At 46.3% G+C, this 27938-nt stretch overlaps 2 protein-coding genes across 4 annotated transcripts in view; both read right to left on the bottom strand.

The window, feature by feature from the left end:
* LOC126528577 (phospholipid-transporting ATPase ABCA3-like) overlaps window positions 1-2747 on the bottom strand; it is a 91813-nt gene extending 89066 nt beyond the window's left edge. The window contains exon 1 of the mRNA XM_055069142.1: window positions 2605-2747. Within this exon, the coding sequence (XP_054925117.1) occupies window positions 2605-2614 (10 nt within the window). The 5' untranslated portion in view covers window positions 2615-2747. The remainder of the gene's footprint in view (window positions 1-2604) is intronic.
* Window positions 2748-12737: 9990 nt separating this feature from the next.
* Window positions 12738-27938, bottom strand: part of LOC126528139 (uncharacterized) — a 30211-nt gene continuing 15010 nt past the window's right edge. For all 3 annotated transcript variants that reach the window (XM_055069143.2, XM_050175999.3, XM_055069144.2), the window contains exons 4-9: window positions 25408-25589; window positions 22203-22550; window positions 19689-19958; window positions 15878-16005; window positions 15626-15691; window positions 12738-13036 (exon numbers count right to left, since the gene is read on the bottom strand). In XM_055069143.2, coding sequence (XP_054925118.1) covers window positions 15661-15691; window positions 15878-16005; window positions 19689-19958; window positions 22203-22550; window positions 25408-25589 — 959 coding nt within the window. In that variant the 3' untranslated portion in view covers window positions 12738-13036; window positions 15626-15660. The remainder of the gene's footprint in view (window positions 13037-15625; window positions 15692-15877; window positions 16006-19688; window positions 19959-22202; window positions 22551-25407; window positions 25590-27938) is intronic.

Here is a 27938-nt window from a genome sequence, read left to right on the forward strand (position 1 = left end):
TCCGGAGTCCTCCACTACGGCGTGCCTCATAATCAGAAAGTGGTTTTGGCACGTAAAACCCCATAATTTAATTTTACACAAGTTCCTGCACGCTATCCCTTGCGACCGTGTTCCGTACGTAGCTTGGCGTGCACATTTCCATACTCGGACCACTTTCTTTTCCATGCCGCAGAAGAAGTGAGGAATCTGCAGTACGCGACAGACGAGGGGGTCAAGGGTCGGTTGAAGCAAAGTCCTTGCCACCACGAGGTCGGATCCAGGTGCTTCGCGCGGGTCTCCCAAGCTCCTTGTTTTGACCAAACTTTTAGACACGCCTAAAGGAGTCGCATCGCAACGGAAGAATTCTGCGGGGAAGCTCTGTTTTCGTTTTCTAATGTTATCTTGCTTGACAAAAAAAAACTAAAAACAAACGTTTCTCTCCGAAATTTTCAATTTTTTTTTCAACTGCTTACATCACTATATAGTCTGATGCCGAGTCACGCACTACCGCAATAAAGTGAAAACATTCGCGAGAGTGATCACCCAAGAATACCGCCCCAGCTGCTTTCCCCTCAGCTGTTCGCACATAGTCGGATCGCTGCTCCGATCGTCGCCCAAGTGGACTTGTCACGGTGCCAGGCGTAGTCCTCGGAAAGTTATAATTTCCCTTTATTTTCGAATAAATTAAAAGCATGGAATTTTGAAATCGGCATTACTTTTTTTACAACGCAATAAAAGAAAGTTTAAAATAATCCTTAGAAAACGAAAAACTCCGTGGAACTATTAGTGAGATTCCTAATTCTCTGTGCCTGAATGCAGCATCATGAATCCTTCTGCGTACATTTGGCTTTCGCAGCACTTGCATGTATACTCGGAACCGGTAGTGCGTACGGCTTATGTTTAGACAAGAACGCGCGCGCGCCGTATATAGCTAGAGTGTACTAGTTCACTATAACGTTGCGAAGGGGAGGGACCGTATCAGATGACGCCCGGGGTTCTTCGGCCATTGCTTTGTCGATTGCGCCGGCGGTGGCGCTCCGCGGAGTACTGCCATGGGCTCCCGTGTTCCCGCTAGCAGTGGCCGCGTCTGTACATGTTAGAACATGCGCGAGCGCCAGCGATGACGCTGGAACGTTGGACGGAGTCAAGTTTGAATAGCCGACGCGTCTATATAAACCACCGACCAGATGGGATCATATTCTCAACAAAAAGAAGGGTTAAGGCGTGCAAACTCGACGCAAGAGGAGAGTAGTGGGCAACACGAACGCCGAATATCAAGTAAAGGAAGCGCTGAGGCGAAAAAAAAAAAAAGACACAATACTCATCTGCGCATGCTCTGGAAAAGTAGCACCACGTGTCAATCGGGTACACGTGCCGGTCTACGTGAGAGATAACTGTTAAGGCGTTGGATCTCTTCCTCATGTAAGGTAATCGAAGGCTCATGGTAATGTTTGTAACAGCGCACCAAAGACAAGGACAACAAAAGAAATAAAACGACGACACGTTCTTCTGTTGCCCTTGTCTTGGGTGCGCTGTTACAAACCTTACCATGAATTCCAACCAACTGGCCCAACTTGCCGTTCTGATGCAATCGAAGGCTGACTCACGCACGCACTTCCGCCATTATCGATATGCCATGCCTCGACCATAAGACGCGTATCTTCATTCCTATGCCTGTGCAATATCGCGCATTCATATAACTTAGGCGTGCAGTTACAATATTGGCAGTCTTGGCAATGCAAGGAAAGATAAGAAGGCGATCCACCGGTTAACGACCTTTTATGTTCCATTTGTCTCCGATTGATACATCGTCCCGTTTGCCCAACGTAGAAATGGCCACAGCTAACGGGAACTTTATATCCCACACCCATACGACAGTCAGTAAAATTGTTTTTCTTGATGGGCCTCTGGTGTTCGCGTCTGCACGCCTTCCTTCTTTGCATTAGGAATCCTTACCAACTAGCTCAGCTTTCTGTCGTTCTAATCATATTCTCAACGATCGCGAATTTGCTCGCCGCTATCGTTGCGTTTAACTGTCGCTTGCTTTGATGGGCACAAGTTCACCCCGCAAAGATGTTGAATTCGAAACTCAGAGTTTTGACACTGCGTCGTTCTTCACCGTCTCTACAGTGTGACACCACTTCACACTATAGGTAACCTAGCAGCAGCAGCGTAGCCAGGGTTGACGTCGCGGGGCACATGCCACCCTCCCCCTTCCCTGAATTTGTTTGTACGCGGCCTTCCCAGAGCCCTCTCCCCTTTTTCCCCATCGCTGGTCAACTGAGTGCCCTTCCTCGCCCCCCACCCCCCGCGGAAAAAGAAAATTCAAAACGCCACTGCATTGCAGTTGGATTGACGCGCTCCTTCCGTAACGGTACTTCGGTGCGAAGGCTAGCGAACCGCCTACCGATTCCCCAACTCGTAACCGCCATGGCAGGAATAAGCTTCTTGCAACTGCAACCCCCTCCAAGATTATGGAATGGTTGTAGCTGGAGTCCCATAATGGCGAACGCCGTATGTACCCGATTATGAATGCATGCAGCTTGCAGTACGCGTCCTAAGCATTCGCAATCCTAAGCGAGAATTGCTGGCGCTGCGCGGGAAAGGTCGAGAGCCACCACTCACCTAACTGCATCTTGGGGCTGAGGGGGACACTAGCTGTCAAGTTCTTGTTGCCCGGTAAATTTAGCTGAGCCGAGGCTGCTTCCTTCGTTGCACCGCGCTGCTTTCGAACGACCACGGAGCTCGTTGACCGCCGCGTGCCTGGCACCAGGCTCTCGCGCACGGCACACGCGCCACGCCGTAACGAGGTAGTGGGTCGTTGTAGTAGTTGTTGATGATGATCGTGGCGCACACCCACGGTGGGGCATTGGCCGCCAATCGGGTGCTTGAATGAAACGGTCAAGAAGAGGATACTAAATTGGAATGGGGTTAATTAACCCTTACGGTTATGATCATCACTTTCTCGATACTGCTCAAGTGATCATATAATCCTCATCAGCTGTCGTGCAACATGTCACGCCATCCGAAAGAAGAAAACTTCGCGAGGGAGAAAGCAAGTCGTTGCTATCGGAGTCCAACTGAGTGCCCGGTCAAACACGCCAAAGAAGACTCGCAGATCTGTAATGCGCAAAAATGAGCCATTATGTCAACTGTGATAACAGTTCTCATTCCGGCGCCTAATGAAAGAAAGGCGAAGTGTTGCTCACGATAGCGCATGTTGTTGTTTTTTTGCGATAGCAATTATATGGACACTCCAAGCGCATGTTTGCCGTCGCCGTCGCCGTGATGTTCCGAACAAAGCCCAAGGGCGATAACACCGTTGCCGCGCGTCGTATGCTGTATGTGCGAGTGAAAGTACGCGAGGGAAGCCGACGATCACGGTTCAATCTGGCGCGCGCGGAGAAAGCGGAGAGCAAACGCGCCGTTTTCTGTCGCGCGAAAGGCAGTGGGGTATGGGAGTGAGGAAGGGAGGGGGGCGCGGTGCTGTGCTCCGGCAGCAACTGCGCATTTCGTGACCGCACGCAGGGGAAACTGATGACCGCAGCTGAAACTCGCGCGCCATACATGAAGGAAAGGGGGAGGCAGCTCGGGAGGGAGGGGGGGCGGCTTCGACTTCGCCAACAAGCGCATATACTTTGCGCCGTATCTTGAAATGGATCTGCAAGTGGCTCATGCCTTTGTGCGCGCTGTGTTCTAGCCGCTGTTGCGTTGAAGCGATATACGGCACGAAGGTCACTTCGCTCGCTGCTGCTGCCGCACTTGCTCGCACCAGCGCTTTGACAGCGAATGCCCGCGCTCGTCGAGTACGCGCGATGTGTTATTGTATGCTTGTGCGCGCTCACACCATGCTTGTTAATTCATTTAGTAAGCGAATGTTTCCAAGTTTATACAGCCGACATAACTACTATCCTTACTTCGTATAGCTGTCTACTAATTTGCTTTCAGTCGATACTTCGCCTTTCGGGCGAAACTGCGACTTTTATATCATGTTGTGTCATGTCATTCATTAAACCTGGGTGCGATACCTGGCAAATGAAACTCAATCCGAATAAAGCAGTATATACATGACTTTGTCTAGAAAGAGAATGTTCTCAATTATCAGTATACTTTTGGGAACTATGTAGTCACTAACTTTAAAGAAATTGAATATATCGGCGTCACATTTACATGCGATCTGCGCTGGAATGTCCACATAGATAACGTATGTGGTAAAGGCAGTAAGGTTCTATGGGCCACATATAGGCGAAACTTAACAAGCGCTACTTCTGATATTAAATGCTTAGCCAACAAAACATTAGTTGAACCCCTCTTTGAACACGCGGAAATAATATGGGATGCACATACACTGATATGACCAAGATAGAATTCAGACTTGCTTCGCAATTTTGTATACAAGTACCGTCATTGTTACTTACACTCAGTGTTGTGTAGGCTTGCTGACCTTCCTTCGCTCGAGTGTACAACCGCTTATGAAAGACTTAAGTTTCTTTTTCTTTCTTTTTTCTAAATTATACGTCAGCAGGGCCACTATCTTCTACGTGTTCGAATAGACGACGTTCGGTTTCGCCTTATGCGATTGTCCAGGCCGCACCGATATCGCGGCCTAAGTCAATCTACGGGCCAATCGAGTGAGACGAAACCGAACGTCGGCTTTTCGAATGCGTACAGGATAGCGGTGCAGGTTAAGTTTGACCACACAAATCATCTTCAAGTTAAGACTAATAAAAATTCCCCCCGCCCCCACCATAACGTGTTTATTGCTATCCGACTGGAACGTAATCAATGCTATAAATATAGTTTTATTCCCTGAGTTTTAGCAGAATGGAACGGGTTTCCTGATGCTGTGGCAAACTCACCTTCTCTAGACTTCCTGAACAGAATAAATAATTTAATATTCTCTGACCCTCCACGATTGGTATTTCTTTTCTGTGTTGATTTTTATGCGTAAGTTGTACCATATTGCTGCTCTGGTATTGTTGTTATTTTATGTATAATGAAGTTGTATATTTCTGTTGCTGTACTTGATGAGAACTGAATGCGTTGCCCTTTATGAATATTGAGTGTACTTAAATATGTAATTGTGTCTGCTCTTGTAGTAGTTCTACACGGGGCTGACATGCCAATAAGTGAATGATTGAAGATCAGTGATGCATTGCTAGCTTGGGCCACTTGTTATGTGCTCGCGGTCTTGCCTGTAACGACATGCCATTCATGTTGTCGTGCATGTCATTCACGTTCATGATATTCATGTCACGCATTTATGGGGAGTGTGGAGGGGGCGCGGTCGCTCCACCGATTGTACATTCGCTCACTCGGGCTATTCGGTTACATTGAAATTATCGACGATTTTTGCATTTTTCTGTTCTTTAATGCGAAGCATTCTATGCCTCATCCTTGGCACTTTGCAGTAGTTAGGTTCCTGTCTCGCCTTGCTTTTATACAAAGACAATGATGTGCGACCAATGGTGGAACCGAACACATCTGCCACGGAGCACAGCAGCCCGGTGCTTTAACATACTACGCCATGACCGCACGCACACTTGTTCCAAATGCAGCCAGCTCTCATGTTCGTTCCTCGTGACAGCTTGTGCTTTGAGGCGCAGCGTCAGACTTCGTCATCTCTGGGCCCGGCCCACGTTGCCCCAGTGTTTTCTTCATAGCATTCTACGACATACAGAAACAGTGCGACGTTCTGCCAACTTGATGATCGCCCGAGTTAATCCTGTTTCAACGTTTCTTCGCCGGAGTACAAATGTAATAGTCGTGCTAGCATGCACCACATGACGTACAGCCATAAGTATACTTTCGACTATAAAGCGGACAATTGTTGATGACGTCACAATCCGTGTTTCTCTCTCTCTGTCTCACGCTCATTCGATATACCCATGCAGAACCCAACAATTGTCATGTCGCGAGCACGTGTCGAACAACCAGCGCAGATGTAAAAATTTTTTTGCTGCCATACGTACGAACGTCTTCGATGTGGTCGACGTCGTGCTGCTGTCGTCACACACACTCATGCTCGCGACTCACACGCACTACTCAATTCACACAAACACGTTCGTTCACCTGGTGACGGCTTGCGGAACCCCAAACAACATGCTGGACAGCCAAAATGCTTCGCATAGCATCGATTCCCACAGCGCGCGGCATATGTGCAATAATTTTGGTCAGTATTTATTTACGCGCAATTTTCTGGACGGTTGCGCTCACATGACTGGACTTTTTGTATGCGACCGATGAACTTGACAAGTTCGTTTCGCATGGTTCACCGTGCTTAGTGCCACTGAAAATTATGTACATACCTTTCGAGCAAGCTGTTCGGTTCACGCGTCTCACGCTGCTTCATGCTGTCTTGAAAACAGCGTACACCCTACTACAGCATAATTTTTAACGCTTGAAGATTGCCAATAGGCATTGCAGCTCTAAATAGTCTCGTACATCCTTTCATGCCAACAGTGCAGCGAAAGCAGAGTACCCTTCGAAAAATATAAGTGTCCAGTCCGCATAGTGCGATATGATTGCACTCTTCACATCTCATTTTCTCGTCACCTTGCAGACCTCCTCCTAAAATACTTTTTCGTGTTAATTATGATTGACATAAACAACCATCTACACTGGCAGGAGTGCGATTTAAAAGAATATAGAGAGGCTAGCTTGATAACCTTGATAACCTCTTACAGCTTAATAACTCCATTTGGCTATTGTTCCTTCCATTAAGTGTCTTGGAGTTATATTTGAGCAACATTTGTGGTGGAATGCTCACGTGGAAATGGTAATGGGTAAGCTCTCTCAAGTGACTGGAATACCATGCAAGTTGTGGTTCTTTTTCCTCCAGAAAGTGTTAAAATTCTCTTGTACAAATCACTGTTATTACCGTATATAAACTATTGTCATCTTGTCTGGGGCACTACAACGCTTTCTAACATCAATGTACTGCATAGAATACAGAAAAAGGCCGTACGTTGTATACTAGATGTCCCTTCATCATCATCAGCCTAGTTACGCCCACTGCAGGGCAAAGGCCTCTCCCATACTTCTCCAACTACCCCGGTCATGTACTAATTGTGGCCATGTTGTCCCTGCAAACGTCTTAATGTCATCTGCCCACCTAACTTTCTGCCGCCCCCTGCTACGCTTCCCTTCTCTTGGAATCCAGTCCGTAGCTCTTAGTGACCATCGGTTATCTTCCCTCCTCATTACATGTCCGGCCCATGCCCATTCCTTTTTCTTGATTTCAACTAAGATGTCGTTTACCCGCGTTTGTTGCCTCACCCAATCTGCTCTTTTCTTATCCCTTAACGTTACACCCATCATTCTTCTTTCCATAGCTCGTTGCGTCGTTCTCAATTTCAGCAGAACCCTTTTCGTAAGCCTCCAGGTTTCTGCCCCATATGTGAGTACTGGTAACACACAGCTGTTGTACACTTTCCTTTTGAGGGATAGTGGCAACCTACTGTTCATGATTTGAGAATGCCTGCCAAACGCACCCCAACCCATTCTTATTCTTCTGGTTATTTCAGTCTCATGATCCGGATCCGTGGTCACTACCTGCCCTAAGTAGATGTATTCCCTTACCACTTCCAGTGTTTCGCTACCTATCGTAAACTGCTGTTCTCTTCCGAGACTGTTAAACAGTACTTTAGTTTTCTGCAGATTAATTTTCAGACCCACCCTTCTGCTTTGCCTCTCCAGGTCAGTGAGCATGCATTGCAATTGGTCTCCTGAGTTACTAAGCAAGGCAATATCATCAGCGAATCGCAAGTTGCTAAGGTATTCTCCATCAACTTTTATCCCCAATTCTTCCCACTCCAGGCCTCTGAATACCTCCTGTAAACATGCTGTGAATAGCATTGGAGATATCGTATCTCCCTGTCTGACGCCTTTCTTTATAGGGATTTTGTTGCTTTCTTTGTGGAGGACTACGGTGGCTGTGGAGCCGCTATAGATATCTTCCAGTATTGTTACATATGGCTCATCTACACCCTGATTCCGTAATGCCTCCATGACTGCTGAGGTTTCGACTGAATCAAACGCTTTCTCGTAATCAATGAAAGCTATATATAAGGGTTGGTTATATTCTGCACATTTCTCTATCACTTGATTGATAGTGTGAATATGGTCTATTGTTGAGTAGCCTTTACGGAATCCTGCCTGGTCCTTTGGTTGACAGAAGTCTAAGGTGTTCCTGATTCTATTTGCGATTACCTTAGTAAATACTTTGTAGGCAACGGACAGTAAGCTGATCGGTCTATAATTTTTCAAGTCTTTGGCGTCCCCTTTCTTATGGATTAGGATTATGTTAGCGTTCTTCCAAGATTCCGGTACGCTCGAGGTTATGAGGCATTGCGTATACAGGGTGGCGAGTTTCTCTAGAACAATCTGACCACCATCCTTCAGCAAATCTGCTGTTACCTGATCCTCCCCAGCTGCCTTCCCCCTTTGCATAGCTCCTAAGGCTTTCTTTACTTCTTCTGGCGTTACCTGTGGGATTTCGAATTCCTCTAGGCTATTCTCTCTTCCACTATCGTCGTGGGTGCCACTGGTACTGTATAAATCTCTATAGAACTCCTCAGCCACTTGAACTATCTCGTCCATATTAGTAACGATATTGCCGGCTTTGTCTCTTAACGCACACATCTGATTCTTGCCTATTCCTAGTTCCTATTCCTATTCCCTTACTTAACGCATAATAGTCCTCTATTTGAAAAGCTCAATTTGCTATCCATACCTAACATTTATGAAAATATGTTAACGCGAAATTATATGACCAGTATTACAAAAAGCAATGACACCCTGAAACGTATTTCCAATAGCAAAACATAAGACGTTCAATACAAGGAGCTCTGAAATGTGGGAACTATACCGAAGTCTAGAACAAACTATACTTATCAAATGCTACATTTTCAACTACCCTACCATTTAAACAAGGCAAACATAACGTAATGCGTATTTCTGTGCTAGAATAAATATATATCTAGCCGCAAATGTGTATATAGACGCTTGAAGGTTCTTTGATGAGGTACAACTTTTGTATAGCGATTTTTTGTACTGGGCATATCAAATCCTTCTGTATATGCTACTGCATGAAATATTCCATATATTGTGTCCTATAATAGTGATGTACATAGTGCTGCATATTTTGTGATTATTTCTTGTGTATCTTGTGATGTATTGATGACTAGCTGTATTTATGAGAATTACTCATCACGTATGCTTTACTTTCTTCTGATACTTCCTCCTAGTTATACTGAAAAATGTTACACGTTACAGTGTGGAAATCCTAGTTTTCCAATTCTCTTGTGTTCAACTGTGCTCATGCTTCGTTGTATTTGTTGCTGCCTGTAAAACGGCGCCATGGACCACGTCAGGCCTTGCTGGCTTTTTGTCCTTGGCCCTCATCATCAGTTGTATGTTGAAATAAATTTGATTTCGTTTTATTTCGAACACACACACACACACACACACACACACCTGCTCACATCAACAAAACTATCTTCAGGAAAACATTATCAGATCTGCAAATGCACTGAAAGTTTGGTTATACCAAAATAGCTACATTAAAAATACATTAAAAGCACATAAGTACACATATTTAGTTACGCTGATATGCAAAAATATGCCTACGTTTCGCATGATTGGAGCACTGTCAACAAGTTCTTAGAATGTGGATCGTGTTCTTCAAATGACTTATTTCTTCGCTAAATCAGTAAGAAAATTACAAGCGAGCATCAGAAAATAGAAAGAAATTAACCGGCTATTACGATAGTCCCTAATGAGAAATTTGAGTGCAGCTCTATAAGCGTTTCCATATCGCAATATATTGGCTGGAGCAGACGATCTGTCTCGTGCGGCACGTTGGAAACGGAGCGAAGTGTGGCGCGACTGCCTTGCTAATCGGGAGGTCGCGAGAGGCAGCGCGTGGGTGACGCCTGGGCGCGATTCACAGCAGCCGCCGCAGTCAGACCTCCGCTCATGCAGCGCTTTGTCTCCATATGCATGACGCGTGCTACTCCGGCGACGTCGTAGCCGCAGAGCCCATTTTGCGCGACACTACGCTTTTCTTCTCACTTTCGCCATACCCTCCGCCTTCGCTTTCCTCCTCACGTTCTCTTCGTTTATCGCCGTCCTTCATCCTTCGCTGTGCTCGGTTACGAGGGACGCTGGGGCACACTGACGCATGCCGAGACTCAACGCAGAAACGGGCGCCTACGAGCTGCGCTCTAAAGAATTCTGCAGAGGCCATCCGCGATGATTGTCAAGTAAGCGCATAGCACACGCGAACGAACAAGCTGTCTAGTTCTTCTCTCCCGCCCGTGCCTGCAACTCCGTAGCGCGAGGGCTAATGCGCGCCGCCGCCCTATGTTGCCGGCTTGCCGCGCACCTTCGAGGCATTCTGACATGTTTACCTATGCTTTACGGCATCCAGTGCCAGCCACGGTATCTACACTACGCTTATCTCGGAGGCCACAGGCAGCAGACGCAGCAACGCGCAACTGTCGTGTGTGTAGACCGGCAGTGTAAAGATGAAACATGCGCTCAATGTGAAGAACGACACTGGTTCACATTTGGCGGTTGATTGCCGCTTAGGATTGTGTAAACCCGTTTTTGATAAAATTGAGATTTTGGACAGACAGAGTGCAAAAAACACAAGAGAAATAATGGAAGCCTTTTACATGTTTTTGGAGGGTGTCAGATGCATCAGTCAACCCTTGATAGCTTTGTCACAGGCAGAAGTGTCTTGCCTTCGGGAGCATGTACATGTCACCTCTCGATTAGCCAGCTTTGCTGTTGCCACGTGTAGGTTATTTTCGTTTTTCTCGTGCACTCTTTAGAGGATGGTCTCCTTTCAGCGTAGTTTTCTACTTGCGCACTTTTTCGTGAAGATGGAACCACACCAACTCGTCCAGCTCTCAGTTTTGACGAGTGTAGTGAAGAACAGCAAGCGAAAGCTAGGGGTGGCATGATGCGCCGGCGCTTGATCGGCCCCGGCAGAGCAGACTCGAAAGCTTCACTGACACCAATTCCCAGTGTATGGGGTCTGTTTTCCCCCCGTAAAGCAGAAAAAATTATCAGACCATGTCGAATACTTCACGAGATGCACTCCTCGATAGTGACATTCCAGTACATGGTGCACCACCAGTCACAACTAAGGCCGAGGATAGAAGGGAAGCCAGAACCAGAGAAGGCAATATGTTGACACACATACACATGCCTTCCAGTGCCTATTTACCACTGTAATTTGCATCTTTAGCTTGCAGCTACGGCAGAGGGCTCAAATACGCCATCCTCAAGCCACTTGGTACACTCAGCATGTCTCAGAAGGCCCAAATGGTGTTCGCAGGCACGCAAGCCTTTTCCTAAGCTTTGTCCAACGCATCAGGCCACATGCCTGGTCATGTCACAACTTGGTTGGCAAGTAGTGTGTGTGCAGATGTGCAACCTGACGCCCCACTTTGAAGACCGCAAAAAGGCCTTAAAAAGTAAAGTACCACCTCAACGTGGCAAGGACCTTTGAGGATAGGGCCCAGCCACACACTAACATTAGACACCTAATAATGGAGCTTTGCATGTGATAGTGAGCCGCACTTCGCCCCGTCTTTTCCTTATCCACTACTCCCAAGAGGCCTCTCGGTATTATTTAAATACTCTTTGTCTAGATGCACTCGACACCATGTTGATGCTGCCAATGTCGCACGATGCTGTGTAAAATCTGCTGCCAGCAAGAGTTCCAAAATACAAAAAAACATGTGCCAAGCTTTCCGAGACTACTAACATTTGGTCAAAGCCCTCTACGAAAACAGAATTGAATAGACCAATTTCAAGGTGAAAAGCTTATCACACTTATCAGCATGGCAAGCCTGCTCGAGATCACAAGGCAGAGACAAGAAAGATTTTATGATAGGAGCAAGTTGTGCAGATGCACTGCCCAACTTCCTGCTAAAATTACCTAACTGGAGAAACTTACACAGGCATTCCCTTCAATAGTGCCGAGGCAAAATACAATCAAGTATAGACAACTAGTACGTACTTTCATCGTGACACCGGCAAAGCCACTGTGCATGTTCTTTGACGTGGCGAAATCGTGTCTATTCACAATGAAAATTAATATACCGCCTGACAATAGCTCTAAGTGCCAAAAAAGGAACAGATACCGCAAGTGCTGAGAGAGAGAGAAATAGAAGAGAGGAAAGGCAGGGAGGTGAAACAGATGCACATCCGGTTTGCTACCCTGCACTGGGGATGAAAAGAGGGAGAGGAGACAGAGAGAGCACAGTTTCGTGGGCATTTGAAGGTCCGCACAGTCTACACACGGCTGCCAAAACCTGTCGACTTGAGGTACTTCAATAACGCTTTCGTGGCTCTCTGTGCCATCTATGCATACGGCCATGGTCCAAGGATCTTATTTCCAAAAATGGTCTAGAGTCCAGGTGGTTCAATGCTGTCCGAAGAGCTTCATGCTCAACGTCGCAGTAGGGACAGAGACATAGGACGTGTTTAATTGTTTCTATAGTTGCACAAGAGTCGCACATGGGTGTATCCCCCATTCTAATGCGGAACGAGTAGGCCTTCGTAAATGCCACCCCGAGCTAGAGGCAGCACAATACTGTCGCCTCAGAGTTGGAAACTTTTGATGGCGCTTGTAGCTTTAAGGATGGATCAAGGCTATGAAGATGACACTTCGAGAGGTTCGGAAAAGACTAGTATTTGTGTGTCGTAGCTTTCGCCACAGTAAAGCAAAAGGACACAAGGAATTAGAAAAATGTGCCAAAACATGTCATGCAAAAAAAAAAAGCTATTTGGCATCCTTTATTTGTGATTCATGGGGCACAATACTGTACACAATGAAATTCATTGAGAGAGAGTAAGAAAGGGGCAGCAAATATGCACACTGCCGTGACATAGGGTAACAAAACAAGAGGAAAAGAGGCGAGGCCTGAGCAAAATGATCAGTGTAGTCGTCGTTGCCATGATATCGTCAGACGTCAATGGATATGGCCGACTTGCAGTGGTGTCCACGCAATGACAGAATCGTTTTCTTTACCCGTGCCACCTGCAACGAAGAAAAACGGGGACCAGTTGGCAAACGTTTGTTTAGGGCATACAGGGGTCATATTCCGACTAAAAATCGGTTTAGACGTGAAGAAACGTCCACGCACCGTAGTAGCCGACAACTCTCTGTGGCAGTGAAGGAAAAGCTACAGGGGTGATGCTTCTGCAAGAGTTACCGTGTCGACTTTGAGAGCGCTTTCTGTCAGACGTTTTTAACATGATTAGCATTCCCAGGATAATTCACGCACTTTTGGGCATATACACGTGGATCTAACCTGCTTCCGTTCATACCAACTTGGTACGCTGGGTATGCGCCATTCTTCAATTAACTCTTTGACACCAACTTGTGTTACCGAGTGTGTGCCACCCTTCATAATAATCATCATAACATATAAAGCATATTGTCGCCAATTACATACCCATCACAAGATTGATTGCTAAATGCGTTCATGTCACCTATTATCTCCGAACGACGCATGTGGCGCATAGCTTTTGGAGCAGGTACTGAATCAGCGTAGCATGCTACTTGCGACAGCTCTACATTTTCTAAAATTCCGTATCTTCTGTATTTTTCGCCCTTGGCGTGATGACCTTTGATCCCTGCTGGCCTGGGGTGGGGCATTTGTGCAATGTTGGGTAGCAATGGAGACAAACGGCTTCCGCTAACTTAGGGAAATACTCTATATTCTTGCACTGTTGAGCGTAGTGCTCAATGGCCTCCTTTTGCGGCCTGAGTGTGCGTGCTAGACAACGAGGCGATGGCTGACGTGGCCCAGTGGGCCGCTAAGCTCGAACCCATGGTGGTCGATACTCGTGGGAGATACTAGACCACCACAACAAAAGCAATATTCAGCGCGGGTTGGTTTGCTTTCACTGCGCATGCAAGCAGCACAAATGGCAAGAAATCACGTGCTGCGAGAAACAACAACAAAACAAAGGTCCCTGCAAGAAAAAAAGAAATTGCTCAGGGGCAGAGTGTCGTATCGAAACTTGTTTCGTTCCGGTTCAACTCTGCAACGAATAAATAACGGTTTGGACCACTTCAAGCTCGTTTGCACAACCGAAGAATAATTACAAGAAAAAGAGCGTAAGTTTATTCGACAAGAGAAGCTTGATGCTGCACGTAAAGGTGGCGCATGTTCTCCTTCGTGCCGCATATAGTTAGTAGTTACAAAAGAATAAGCTGATTCAGCCAACAATGCTGGAATCTATGTGAAGCAAAGCTGTAGAAAGAGAGAGAACTTATTGAGGAAGCGTAGACAGGTCCTCCAGCCTGCTACTCTTCTCTCAAGATGGAATGGAGGAAGAGAGGGAGTGATGAGGAGGAGAGACAGTGGGACAAGACTATATATGCATTCTTGTCCGAAGGGCCAATTCTCAGCGTTGAATCTAAGCCAGCATTGACTAAAAATTCTGACTTTCGCCCAACTGGCTGTTGTTAATTGATGCTAAGAAGTTTTGTGAACAAAGAAGTTTTGTGAATACAGGCCCTGGGTTCATATTCACAGAAAGCTCTTACAGTAGAATTGTTCACAAATTAAAATTCTAGAAAATCCTGATGCTGAACACATTATTAGCGAACATGGTCAGCGAATGGCGAGAGCACCTACAAACGAAATGCTTTGTGAATTATTCTTGTCATAGCAGGTCACACACATCTACAATCGCTGCTCGAGGTGCGACGTCAGAAAGCGTGTGCAACATCAACACCTTGTATAGAAGTGCACAGCCTCTACTCAGAACAGACGCACGATTATCAGCTGCCCTACCCGCACCCCTCCGTCCCACAAGTTTTCAGCAATGGAAGAGGTCAAAGAGCTACAGCGTAGAAATGGGCTCCTGAACTACTGTAGAATCTTTCTGCGAGACTTACTTGTCCATGCAATTAATATTAGCTTGCCCTATGCTAGTTCCAGTTCTCTCCAAAGTGGCAGCACCAGAAGGGCATGTCGCACTCGTTTATTATTAATAGAACATTTGTAATCACCCCGGAGAGAAGGCGCGCTAAGATTCAATTTCAAAATCGTGTAGCAGAAGCATATGTGAGAAGCAGTATGTCATTTCTATTGCATCTACTCAATTCCTGGGATTAAAAGTCACCGCCCAGCTAGGAAGCACTTCTTTATTTCAATAATACTACCTAGGCCTCCCCCTAACTGAGCGGGAGACCAATGTAAAACTATTTGAGTCACCAATTTCAACTGCTCACTTACAAGTGTATTGCTAACACGTCTCCCCCCCCTTCCCCACCCCTTTTAACACAATACATTGAAAACCATACTGATGATGCTGCTTCTAAAATAAGAGGAAGATGGTGTGCATCTACAAATGAAGTAGCCTAGCTGAGCTCTAGAAAAGGTGGCCAGCCTGAACCGAAAACGTTTGTTTTCCTTTTAACTCCAGAGTTTAAAAAAACTAATGTTCAGGTTCAATTCCTGTTCAAGCAAAAACAGCATTTCTTTTTTCTGGTTCGGTTCTAGTTCAATGCGCTGCTCAGGAGTGTTTAAACCAGCTACACTGCACCTTAAAAAGGTGTAAAGGGAGGGGGTGTTCGAACAAGAGTAAGCAACTTGATCAATCTGACACTCACGTTCAGCACGCATATTGTCAGTCACACAGGCCCAGTCACCTTGTAGACCAGCAGCCGTCAAGTCTCCTGCATCAAATGAAAAAACGACACACCCTAACTAAGGGGCCCGTGCAACAGATATAAAAGTGCCCGCATCACACGTGTACAAGACTGTCCCAATGCTCCAGAGCTCCACACAAGCTTTTATTATTGTAGCCTGTAGCAGCACTGGGGCCCGAATGTACCAGTCAATAGCTGAAAGGATTCACTCACGTGGGCTCATTTCTGTCCAGCCAGGACGAGGAAGCTGTGTGGTCAGTCCAGCCTGATGGTGCTGTGGTCGTGCCTGCCATGGCTGCAGTGGCGCCCCCTGCCGCGAACTCTGCTGCGCTGGGCTCAGACTGGAAAAAATAGGTGGACTAAAGCGTCACTTTTCAAGATAGCTATTAACAGGGGGGAGAAAAAAAAAAAGAAAAAGGAAAGGAGGGCAGGGGTGACAGAAATAAGGCATGGAAGGAAAACCACTGCGGCAGCTTTATTCAACAAGCAAAGGCTCTTGCAATACCTCTAACTTGGTCTATGTGCACGACTGAAAGAAACTTGTAAATTGACCAACTTAAGAGCTCTTTCAAAGCAACACTGGGGCCATGCGAGATAGTGTTTAGGAGTAGCACAACCAGTACACGTGCACACACACACACACACACCCATCGCACCACATGCATGTCTGCTGCTCTTGAGTAACGGAATAGAAGGATCCGAGGGGCTCATTCATTTTTATGTTGCAACTATCAGAAGCAAAAAAATGAAACCAGGGAAAGCATATGGGCAATTAACTGTTACTTTATTGAAACGCAGAAGTGGTAAGTAAAAGAAAAACGGACAAAAAGAAAATTGGCCACAAGAGGGAGCCGAACTCGTATCTTCTGCATTACATGCGCGCAGCCTCACCTGTATCGGGTGTGCCGCACATAAAGCCTCGAGTTCAACGTGCCAACGAGCCAAATGTGCAGCCATTATCAACTACACGAGGCGCCGTAGTGGAGGGCCCCCAATTAATTTTGACCACCCCAGGTTCATCAACACGAGTCATTCGAGGTTAAAAGCATCTGTAACAACAAATTCGGCATTCGCAACGAGAACAGAGCTTTTGCAAGCGACAAAATGCCAAAAATTTGAAAATCGGAGTGGCGCCATTTCTCGTGGGCTATGGCATTTCTCGTGCGAGGCCAGCGATGGCCGATTCACGGAGAGTAACAGAGAGGGAGGTTACGTGGAGATTACGTCAACCTGTCCATTTAGGAACAGGTGGTTCAAATCGACAAGCAGCAGCGGGATCCTTGGTGGCCAATTTTCTATGCAATGAAACTGATGTATAGGCACAGAAAAATGATTATAAGACTTCTAAACAAGTTCTGTCATCTAGCTTCACTTAATAGTACTTCACTTTACTGTCCCTTAAGTTAACAAGTGTTTTTTGCATTCCACTTCCACTAAAATGCTGTGGCCAGACCTCAAACTCACAACCTCGCGCACACAGTCATGCACCAAGTTACTCCAAGATCCTGTGCACAGGTTAGTTCTCAGAGTTGTACAGAATGAACAGCTGTTTTTTCGCGCTGAATGCCATGCAATGCGAAGCGGAAGCGTTGTGCAGCCTTATGCAGTACTGAGCACAGCACGAAGGGAAGCAATATTACGCACAATCATGCAAGGGGAACCCTAAATGCCGTGCTCCAATAAACCAACATTTAGAACCACCTAACTGCTCTGCCTATCAGCATGCCTTTGTTGAGGTTTTCCTTTTTCTGTAATGCAGCTGAAGCTCATTACAACGAACCTTACAATGTCCATCTCATTTATGCTCTACTCCGTTTAATACCCGAGAATTCCGATTTATGCAAGGAATACTTAACTGTTGCAATAGTGGTGTTTTTATATGCTGGAGCAAAGTTTCAGAAGCGAATATTTTGGAAAATGAGTTATGCTATTTAATTATGGCACTCAAACCAGATTTCACTGTTTGTGCGATAGCAAGAACTACAGGTGAATAGAAACAGAATACATAAACAGCTTTACTACAATACTTACACTTGGAAAAGAAAAATAATATACTGCTGAACATACGCCTTTTTTATTTTCTTTTTGGAAGTAATGTGCAAAACTCCCATACCCTTGCAAAAATACAGGCATCAGGACACAGAAATTTATTACAATCAAGAGCATTGCTGTCTCATGATGCGAGCACTGTTAATGACACTGGCTCCAGCTCTCAGAGATCTACATCGGTATCAAACTAAAATGCTTCCCAACTTCCACTTGCTACATATTATTTTACATGCACAAAGGTTACAATAAATTTCTACAACTTCAAACCACTTCGAAGTGCAATAAAAAGAAAACTCCAATAAGCTTTTTGGTAGCAGTGCATGCCAGTGCATTCTCTGAATCGGTGGACTTCGCCAACACCGAAAGCACTCGTTACAAACTCAAGAAAGCAAAAGGTATGAGCACTTAAACTCCTCAGAACTGAAGACCACTCAAGAACATGATTGCTTTCCAAGTCTGTGACCTGTTGTTATGTTATGAACATGATAAAAATTTTTTTTTTTAGTTTAAATACCCCTGTTTGATGCTCTAGACAGTATTTCCTAGAGTAGAAATGAACCACCTGCTAATGATCCTTCTTGCAAAAAAGTTTTTATTGGCCTGAATATGGAGATGAAGACGTAATGTCATGTGGAGGCTGGCAAGCTTACGCTGCGTCCTGGACTTTCCCGTCATCTTGCAGTATTCGGTGGGCCCCTCATGGGTGCTTCTCGTCGTCACCGACTACACAATGGCCTACAACAAATTGGTGGGAATTTTTGCAAAATTGGACGCTAATACTGCACTCGAACCACTTCCACACAGTTCCGTGCGCATTGATTTATATTCGGTATAAATTTGCTTGCATGATCACTTTGAAATCAATTTTGAAAAGGATTGAGTGCAAGGCAGTACCCAAATTGATACCGATGACGGAAAGCCCCAGAACACAAGTATGTTGTTTTCTCTTAGTTTTCTGGCTGCATTTTGGATCTGGCGTGGCCCCACGTTTTGGGCAGACTTGATCAAGATGGAGGCTGTGGCAAGCAGTCGAATTTTCAATTTTATTCAGCTACAATATGCAATGTGATTGATGTTGCAAAAAAAAAATAGGTAAAAACGCTCTTAAAACATGGCACAATAGCTGGACTCGCAGGCGACTTTCCGTGATGAGGAAGAAAAAGCCGCGAAGGTCAAGCGCTTGCATCACAGCACTCCCAATAAGAGTCCCACAGACTCTCTTTATTTATTTATTTAGGCTGGAAAACAGAACACCCACAAACACCTTTGCTACAGCACTTACCGTAGAAAAAAATAAATAAATAAAGCACCCGGTTCGAAACGTTTCTCCCATTCCTCACTCTTTCCCATTTTGGCAAATGCGAAACTGTGGCAAGTTCGAGCTGGGCTTATTCAGCACCCGTTCCCAGAAACCAGCAACATGTACAGAAACTCTGCCCCCGTAGCTTTCCCTCCGCTAACAAAGAAAGTGCTTTGCAAGTAAAGCACCAAAGATTGTTGACTACAGCAGTGCAGAGGGCTACGTTAATAACCAGCTCACTTGGAACCAAATAGTCAACAGGTGCACTCGGTTGTGAAAAGCAAGTTTATTTGGGCAAAGGCACACATTGTGCCACTACTGTTGAACTTTAATGAAGCCGCAAGGCCATCACTGCTTCAAAGCAGCTTTCCGACATCCTGCTTGCTCACCATATGCGTGAGACCGCAAAAATTGCAGAGTTATCGCGCATTTTGTGAAGAATAAAAACAGGGGTAACAAATTTATTCACACATTGCAGTGCACATTTATGTTCACTACATCATGGTCTTTTGGGTAAGCCAGCAAACAAATAATTCATACATCCTTTTTTTTTTATTTTCTTCCTGATCAAGTGAAATTTAGGTTAACAAGCCCTTACTGCAAACGACAAACTGTCTGCTAGAAGTGCTGGCACGACGCAATGGTAGTGCAAAAATCTGCCGCCACGGTTTGTACCTTTATTGTCGGCTTGGGGCCAAAGCCTGACACAAAGCCGCTCTCCCCGACAGCCGCTGACGACAACTGCTCCCCCTGCCTGGCCGGCGCAGCATCCGCCCAGAACATGTGCGGGCTGTCGCCCGTCACGGTGTCCGGCTGAGCTGGGCGCGGAGCTGTAGCCAGGGCCGCGGCCAGTTGCTCCTTGAAGACATGCACACTGTGAGGTGCCAAAGATGCTTCATCTTCGGCTGATGACACTGGGCTAGCCATGGCTAGCTCCATGGGAACCTATGGCGGGACAGAAAAAAAGCATAGGTTAAGAGAAAAAAAAAAGGTGAACAAGGTACACTTAACAGGCTTGCCAAGAAAACAAGTGATCATAAAACCCTCCACTGTCGCACTGTAGAAGCAGGAGCAGCTCAATGAGGATCACAGGCGACCTTTGATTGCCAATAAATTCACTTCTGCTGATTGCATTGAAGTAGTTTTTGTTGTCATGTGTTTCTGAAATAGTGTGTTCTAATGTAAAATGCATTTCTCCACTTTAATAAAATGTGACTGAGGGCTCCTTTAGTTATCTTTTATTATTTAGAGATGAAACTTGTACTGTTTGAGAACTTAAGCGCATTGAAATTTCATATGAATTTTTTCATATGAAAAGGGGTTTCATATAGGGTCGTACGGTCACTATAGGCGGCTGAAAGCACAGTCACCGATTGTACATGCTCCGCATGCGACGGCAGCATAGCACATGAAGCGTCATCTTCCGACTCAGATTCATCGTCCGGCGGTGCAGCAGAAACCTGACGAATGATCTTGCCGTCGTCGAGTTCTGCGCATGTCAATACAGCAGTGTCAGCACCTATGAAACTGTCAAATGAGACGGTGCCCGGAATCACAATGCAACCACTGCGCAGGTCTCGGCAGAACATTTTCCGTGTCAGTAGGGAGCACACCGGAAGGCGACAAATCTCAGGCCTCCCGGCACCCGCTTGCCGGCATTCTCCAGCGCAGTCTGCGCGGGCACTGTCAGCGCCATTAGACCCTTGGCGCTATGTTTACGTACTATGCCGCGTTGGATCACTGAAACCTCGACACAGCACACAAAGCAAACACCACCGTGCCGGCACCAGTCGCACAAACGAAAAACGCGGCCTGCTCGCAGCGTCGTGTGCGAAGAAACAAATCAGCTGCTGGATTGTCTCGACATGGCTTACTAAGCTGAAACCGGAACTGCTGTAGAGCCACTCTATCGAACCAGGCAGAAACGATGATGACGAGCGGGGATTTCCAGTAGCGCCACTTCGTGGGGCAGCAGGGAGGCTCCGTTCAAAACAAAAATGGCGTTCAGCAAGTCAAACCATGCACCGGTCAGAGTCAGTGCATGGTGCTCTCGATCAAGTTGGCTAAAGGAGTGTCCGAAAAATCAGACGAGAGGTTGCAAGGTGTCCGAATTTTCGGCAGTTGTTATACATTATGGTCTATGGGGAGAATGGCAGTGCCGCGAAGCTGACAGTGCCGCGAAGCTGACCTAATAATCGGGCATGTCCGAATTTTTGGAGTACAGAAAATCAGTCGGCGACTGTACACAGTAACGGCAGGAAGAAGCACAGTGATCCAAACACCCTTCTTGACGACGTCGGCAATTGGCCAATAGCAGCTGCATACAGGAATCTGCTATAAGACGAAATATGGCAGCCTGAAAAGAATGCTGACAAAGCCTTTATTGAAAAGGGTTTCAGAAAAAGGTAACTTTGCACTCTGCGTGCGACCTCCACGCCCCGTGCATGAATCCAAAATTTGCATGGGGTTCTACCAGCAACGGAAAATTCAATTCGTTGTAAAGCGAATTGAATTTGCTCGTAAATGCATCCTATCCCTTCATGGAATGGAAAGACAAGTTTTCATTGAATGAATCCCACCTGCAAAAGCAGATTAGCTCTTAGCATTTTTAAGACTGCAGCTGAAGAGCAACTGTCCGCCCAGACAAATCTGCAGCAGGAAAGGGAGGTCTCGTCACTCACCACAGTCGGTGAACACGGTGCACAAAAAAAAAAAAAAGGTAAAAACCTGCTATTGATGGAAGACTGTTGAAGCAAGTGAATGCCTAGTAGCCCGAGGCAGCTACAGTACAGGTAGTACAGGCCAGCTACAGCAGTCGCTGCAGGTGCATCAGATACCCCCGTGCACGCTGTTCGCTGTTCGTGCACGCTGCATAACACATGCCTTAGGCATCCCAGATGATGTGATGTGGGATGTCAAAGGAGACTGGCGGCATTCCCTGGAGGAGAGCCTTAACACCTGCTTCTTCACATGTACCAATGTCCTGGCTTTAGATGGGTGGAATCCTTTAGCCACCTGGAAATTATCCCGTAGTACTTTAGTAATTAACTACATTGCAACATTTGTCTTTAGGTCCCATTTCCCTCTAAGCCACAGGTAGACCTATCTTCCATTTATATGGCAGGCCCCCTACTACTAGTAGCTCCTAAACATTTATAACCATTGGACACGGTATAACAAGGCACTCACCACTTGGTCCTCCTGGCGGGCTTGCATGGGCGGTACTGATGATGCCGGCGTCACCGCTGCTGTAGGGGCAAGCGGATCCGTGGCCGGCTGTGGCTGTGGCTGCTGCTGCTGTGGGGGCACTGAGAATGGCTGGTGGTAGCCATGCCTGATGGACAGCAGCGCCTGCACTGCTTCCATGTCATCGGGACCCCAGGATGCACACGACGAGGTGGCCCCCTCCTGCTCTTCTTCCTCAGGTGGCGTGGACGCTTCCGTGAGTGAATGCAGCGAGGACCAGACGCCCGACGAGGAAGAGGTGGAGGAAGGCGTCGACCTCGACTTCTTGCTGACGTTGCTGCTGGTGTACGCCTGCAAAGGAACAATTTAGGCAGTCAGGCACAAGCTTCACGTTTGCAAGCAAAAGGGGGCGCTTTATGATGTGTCGCAATGACGATAGATCATGAGTGAGCAGCATGTGGGGATTAATTTAGATATTAAATTCCGGGGTTTTACTTCCGGAAGCATGGCCCGATTAAGAAGCACACGGTAATTAAGGACCTCAGATTAATTTTGACCACCTGCAAGAAACATGAAGGTTGAAAAAAGGTTATTAAAAGCTTCACATTTCCTTGTTCATTCCTTGTGAACCGGCATTGAGAACTCCAAGTTTCTAACAGTTTGCTTTTTCACCATTGTGAACACGTGTGTTGTCTCTTCATGAATCATCAACGACCAAAGGAGATTTCTAGGCTTGTGCGAATATTCTATATTTTCGAATAGTTGAACGAATAATGCGCTATTCGATATTCGCTTCGAATTTTGTTATTAGGAAATTTCAAAGTATTAGGGTCGAACGAATAGCCACACGCGGTAGGGAGAAGGCGTTTTCGGAAGTTTCGGTTTTGGATTCAGTAATACTTTTCCCAATCCAATCCAAACCAGGAAAACAGAACTATACTCGGAACAAAGGCATACAAAAATGCGGATCTCATCGGCATGGTGGTGTGGTCGATTGCGTTTAATGGGCGACTCCCTCTCTACCGCGGCGGCATTTGATCAATCCCAGCCGCCTTGGACCACTCCAGAGAGCACCATGGGGGACTTGCATGCAGCCAGCAATACGATTTGGAACTTTCTTTGTAAAGATTCCACCAGGAACCGAAGCTCGATGTCTTAAATGCAAGGCAGTCCTGAAGAACCCGACAAGTACGACAACCCTAGCAACGCATTTAAGGAAACACCCGGACTTGCACAAGCACTGCCAAGAGAAGCTGGACGCACGTGAAAATCCATCCAAGCTCAAGGGGGCAAGCAAGGTAAGTGGCCAACAGCCATCCATAGCCGACAGTGTCAAGCCGAAAATGAAAGCGTCTGCCCCAAAAGCCCAACAAAGGACAAAAATGATAGCTCGCGGTATGCATCCCTACAACATTGTAGAAGAACCAGGTTTCCTCAACATGATGAAGTACGCTATACCGAATTATGCCGTACCGTCTCTGAGAACGTTCTCGAGAGCCCTTATTCCGGACCTCTACTCATCAAGCAAAGAGAAGGTGAAAAAGAAGATCAAGGACATTTTTGCAAGCGGAGTGGAGTCGCTTTCGATCACAACTGATGGTTGGACATCGCAGGCAAATGACAGCTACGTTCGTGTAACTTGCCACATCATGGACAGTGACTTCGTGCAACACATGCATGCATTGGCTTGCACGGAGATGACACACTCTCACACTGCAGAAAACCTGGAGCTATTTATCAGAGGTGTCAGCGATGAGTGGGAACTTCCAGCCCACGATACTGCGCCGATCTTCGTTGTTATAGATAATAGAAGGAACTTTACTTTTTCAGTAGCGCGGTCGTCCTGGAGTGGTGTGCAGTGTTTCAGACACATCCTTCAGTTGTGTATCAGCGATGCCAAAAGAGAAGTGTCAGGGTTTTCGCAGCTCTGTGCTAAGGCCAGAGCGCTTGTGGCTAGATACAAACGGAGTGCCAAGGCCCGAGGACGGCTTCAGGAAATTCAGAGAAACATGCGGCTGGACCCTCTCGAGGTTATACAAGACGTCCCGATGCGATGCAACAGTGAGCATGCCATGATGGCCAGGCTCGTGAAGCTCCATACGGTCATCACTGTAGACCTTTCAGAATCTGACGCAATTCCAATCTTGAACCAAGTGAGTGGAAGCTTATGAATGCAGCAGTGCGAGTCTTGAAGCCACTTGACCATGCCACAACTGAACTGTCTGGGGACAGATCTCCCACGCTGTCACAAGTCATTCCCCTGTTGCAGTGTACCGAGGTGGTTCTAGCTGAACATGTTTCCGAAGGTGGTGAGGCAGCACTGCTTACCTCAAGCCTTTTGCGTAGCATCAAGACGAGGTTCCCCGACATACGCCTTCCTGCATTGGCAATGTTGGTCGATCCTAGATACAAAGATGTTTGTTATGCTGAACGACCCGCAGAGCAATGGGCGTTCACTCTACTCACAACGGCAGCAGAAGAGACTGCCAGCTGATCAACATGGTACAGCAACAAGTGAGAACAGCACCTGCTCTGCAGACCCATCAGAGGACTCTGTGTGGAGCGCTTTTACACACTTCAGTTCGCGTGCACGTCATCAGTCAAGCCGTACAATCTCGGATGAGGTTGCTGGGTACCTGAAGGCCCCACTTCTTTCCCGGTCCGAAGACCCCCTTGTGTGACGGAAAAGCAAGGGCAGCCACCTTTACCCAACCCTAGTCGCACCTGCCCGTAGGTATCTTTCGATACCAGCCACCCTGACAAGAAGCGAAAAGCTTTTTTCAACTGCAGGAGCTGTTGTAAGCTGCAGAAGGGAGCACCTCAAACCCCAGCATGTGGAACAGCTAGTCTTTTTGCATGAAAATTGGTAGATTTTCGTAAATAATCAAGTTGTTTACTTTCCTCTAATAAATCCCAGACGTTAGCCCTCTGCTGTTTTTTTTCTCTACTTGCTACTATTCGAAATTATTCGAGAAGAATTACTATTCGCTTCGAAACAAATGAGCACTATTCGCACAAACCTAGAGATTTCATTGCTCTCTCGACTTCAAAGGTACACTAAGCCACAAGAATGCAGCACCACGCCTTCAATCGCTTTTAAAACATCCGAGACTTTTGCAATAAGCTTTCCCAATAGAAAAACTTCCACCGAAGGATAACCTGTATATTATAGGCTATGTAGGGGGACTGATGTCCAATTTGATCTGACCTCTCCGTAGTCTTCATACAGTTCATCCAAGTCCTCATCGTCGTCATCGTCATCCACGCCGGCAGGGGACTGCACCCGCTGTTCCTGGTTCTTGCAGTTGCAGCAGCCTGCCACACACCCACACGACCGCCGCTTCTTCCGCTTTTTCTTCTCCTTGGGCTCTTTCCATGGCTTTAGGTAGGCTGCGCATGGAACAAACGTAAGACACATACATACATTATCATCAGCAGCAGCAGGAGCTCATCCACTGCAGGACAACGACTTCCCCAGCTATCTCCAAAAGCCTCTGTCTTGCGCTAGCTAATTCCAAATTTTGCTTGAAAATTTCTCAATTTCGTCACATCTTCTACTTCTCTACTGTCCTCAGCTGTACTTCCCTTGGCACCCATTCTGTAATTCTAATGGTCCACCATCTGTCCTATGCGTTATATGGCCTGCCTAGCTCCATTTTTTTCTGTTAGTGCCAACTAAAAAATTGGCTACCCCCGTTTGCTCTCTAATCCAAAGTGCTGTTTTCCTGTCTCTTACATTACGCCTAACTGCTACAGCACAGAGGCACATTCCCTGTGATTTTCCTGGCTTTCATTGTCTTCTGGCTTCATATGGTTGTTGCTAGCTAATGCTGCTCGAGAAGGCAATAACGGCATGACTGAGCTTCTTATGTTTAAGTGACCTATTTAAAACTTTCTTGACACTCCTGCTATGTTTTTCTCTCCTTCGCATCCTCCGGCCTGCCCTTAACTCTTGCCCAAATTCTTAAAATTAAATTTGTGGGTTTTATGTTTTAAACCACGATATGATTATCAGGCAGGCTGTAGCTAGTTGTGGGCCACTAGCTTAAGGCAGCGGGCGTTCTCTTCCCGTTGATCTCACCTCTTTCCCCATTACAGTTCTTCATTTGTAACGGTGCTTAACTCCTTTTGCAACCGCTTGAACTTTCTTATACGCGTAATAAGATGCAAGGAATGTACATTTTTATAAAAAATTACATCTATGAAACCATTCTAGGCATAGGAATAGCATTTGTCTTGGGCATTCACAAGAGTATTGCCTAGTAACTATGCAGGTTTATTTGCCGTGTTCAAAAATTGCAGAAGAAACCCTTCGAAGGAAGTCCACTGCCAAAGAAGCTACAGTGATGACACAGTGAGGAAAATGCATCACCATACCTCCTAATTAGTTCTCATGTAAGGAAAAACCTAAATCCTTATTAAAGTAACCATACAGTGAAAATTGCAGTAACTGTGTATACCCTAATGCAAAAATGTAAAAGCCAGCCACAAATGCCTATCACAGCCAACTGGCTTTTTTTTGGCAATAGACTGTACCTCCACATAACTAGGCATGTGCGAATAGTGCTTTTTCACTTCGAAGCGAATACGAAGCGAATAGTCATCGAATTCGAATAATTTCGAAGCGAAGCGAATATTTTCGAATCGAAGCGAATATTTGGGACTCCTAGTACACAACAGAAAAATTGATGGAGTGACAATGATCTCTGCTGGCTGTTTTATCAGTTATATTTTCTGAACCATTATAAATGTGAGGCAATGAGAAACAGACATGAGGCATGAGACCTTTTCATTTTCAATTTATTCAGACCACTGTGCACTGCTCACCCAGCCTTTCATCTTAGTGCATGTTGCTATGTATAAACACTAACTGCTCAACATGCTCGGGGAGAAGGTGTTCTCTTCTAGAGGTGACCACATTTCCTGTTGACGAGAACAACCTCTCACTTGACACTTGGGTTGCTGGCACTGACAGGTATAGCCGAGCTAGCTTGGACAGTGACGGGTACTTGTCTTCGCCGAAATTTTTCCACCACAGGAAAGGATTTTCCAAGCGGGGCCGAACAGGTGCATGGAGGTACTCCTCCACCTCTTCCATAAGTCGCTGGGAACCAGTGCTTGAAGTGGTGGTAGAGGCCAAAGCTCCAAAAACATCCCACACATCACTAGAGACAGCTTGTGCAGGTGCACTGGGCTCTTCGCTGTCTCTCCCCTGAGGCAGGCTCTTCTCCACAGCTGAGCAGAGTAGATTTTTAAGCCACCGTTTCTCACTTGTGGTGTCGTAACAAACGGCTTTAAATCGGGGGTCCAATGCTGTGCTCAAGGCATATGTCACCTGCAATTTTATATCAACAAACCTGGACTTCATGCTGTGAAGGAGGTTTCCTGCAAATGCAGACTCCTCCCCACAACGCTGTTGTTGCTGAGTGAGCAGAAGTTGCATGCAATGCACTAGTGGCACCACTTGCGAGAGAGTTGGGTGCTTTTCGGAGCAAGACTCTCTTGTTGCATCATCAACACATTTTAGCACTGATGTGATGGATGCCATCAGATGCCATTCACTTGAAGTCAGGTTTTCCAATGTGTCTTGTTCCGACAGATTCAAGGAAATTGGTACACGGAGCTTTAAAAGGCGTGACATCATTTCATATTCACTGTTCCATCTCGTCGCAACATCCTGAATCACTTCAAGGGGCTCTAAGCCCATGCTAACCTGAACCTCTTTGAGGCGACTTCTGG

The sequence above is a fragment of the Dermacentor andersoni genome, chromosome 9 (assembly GCF_023375885.2).
Source record: "Dermacentor andersoni chromosome 9, qqDerAnde1_hic_scaffold, whole genome shotgun sequence".
Taxonomy (NCBI): Eukaryota; Metazoa; Arthropoda; class Arachnida; order Ixodida; family Ixodidae; genus Dermacentor; species Dermacentor andersoni.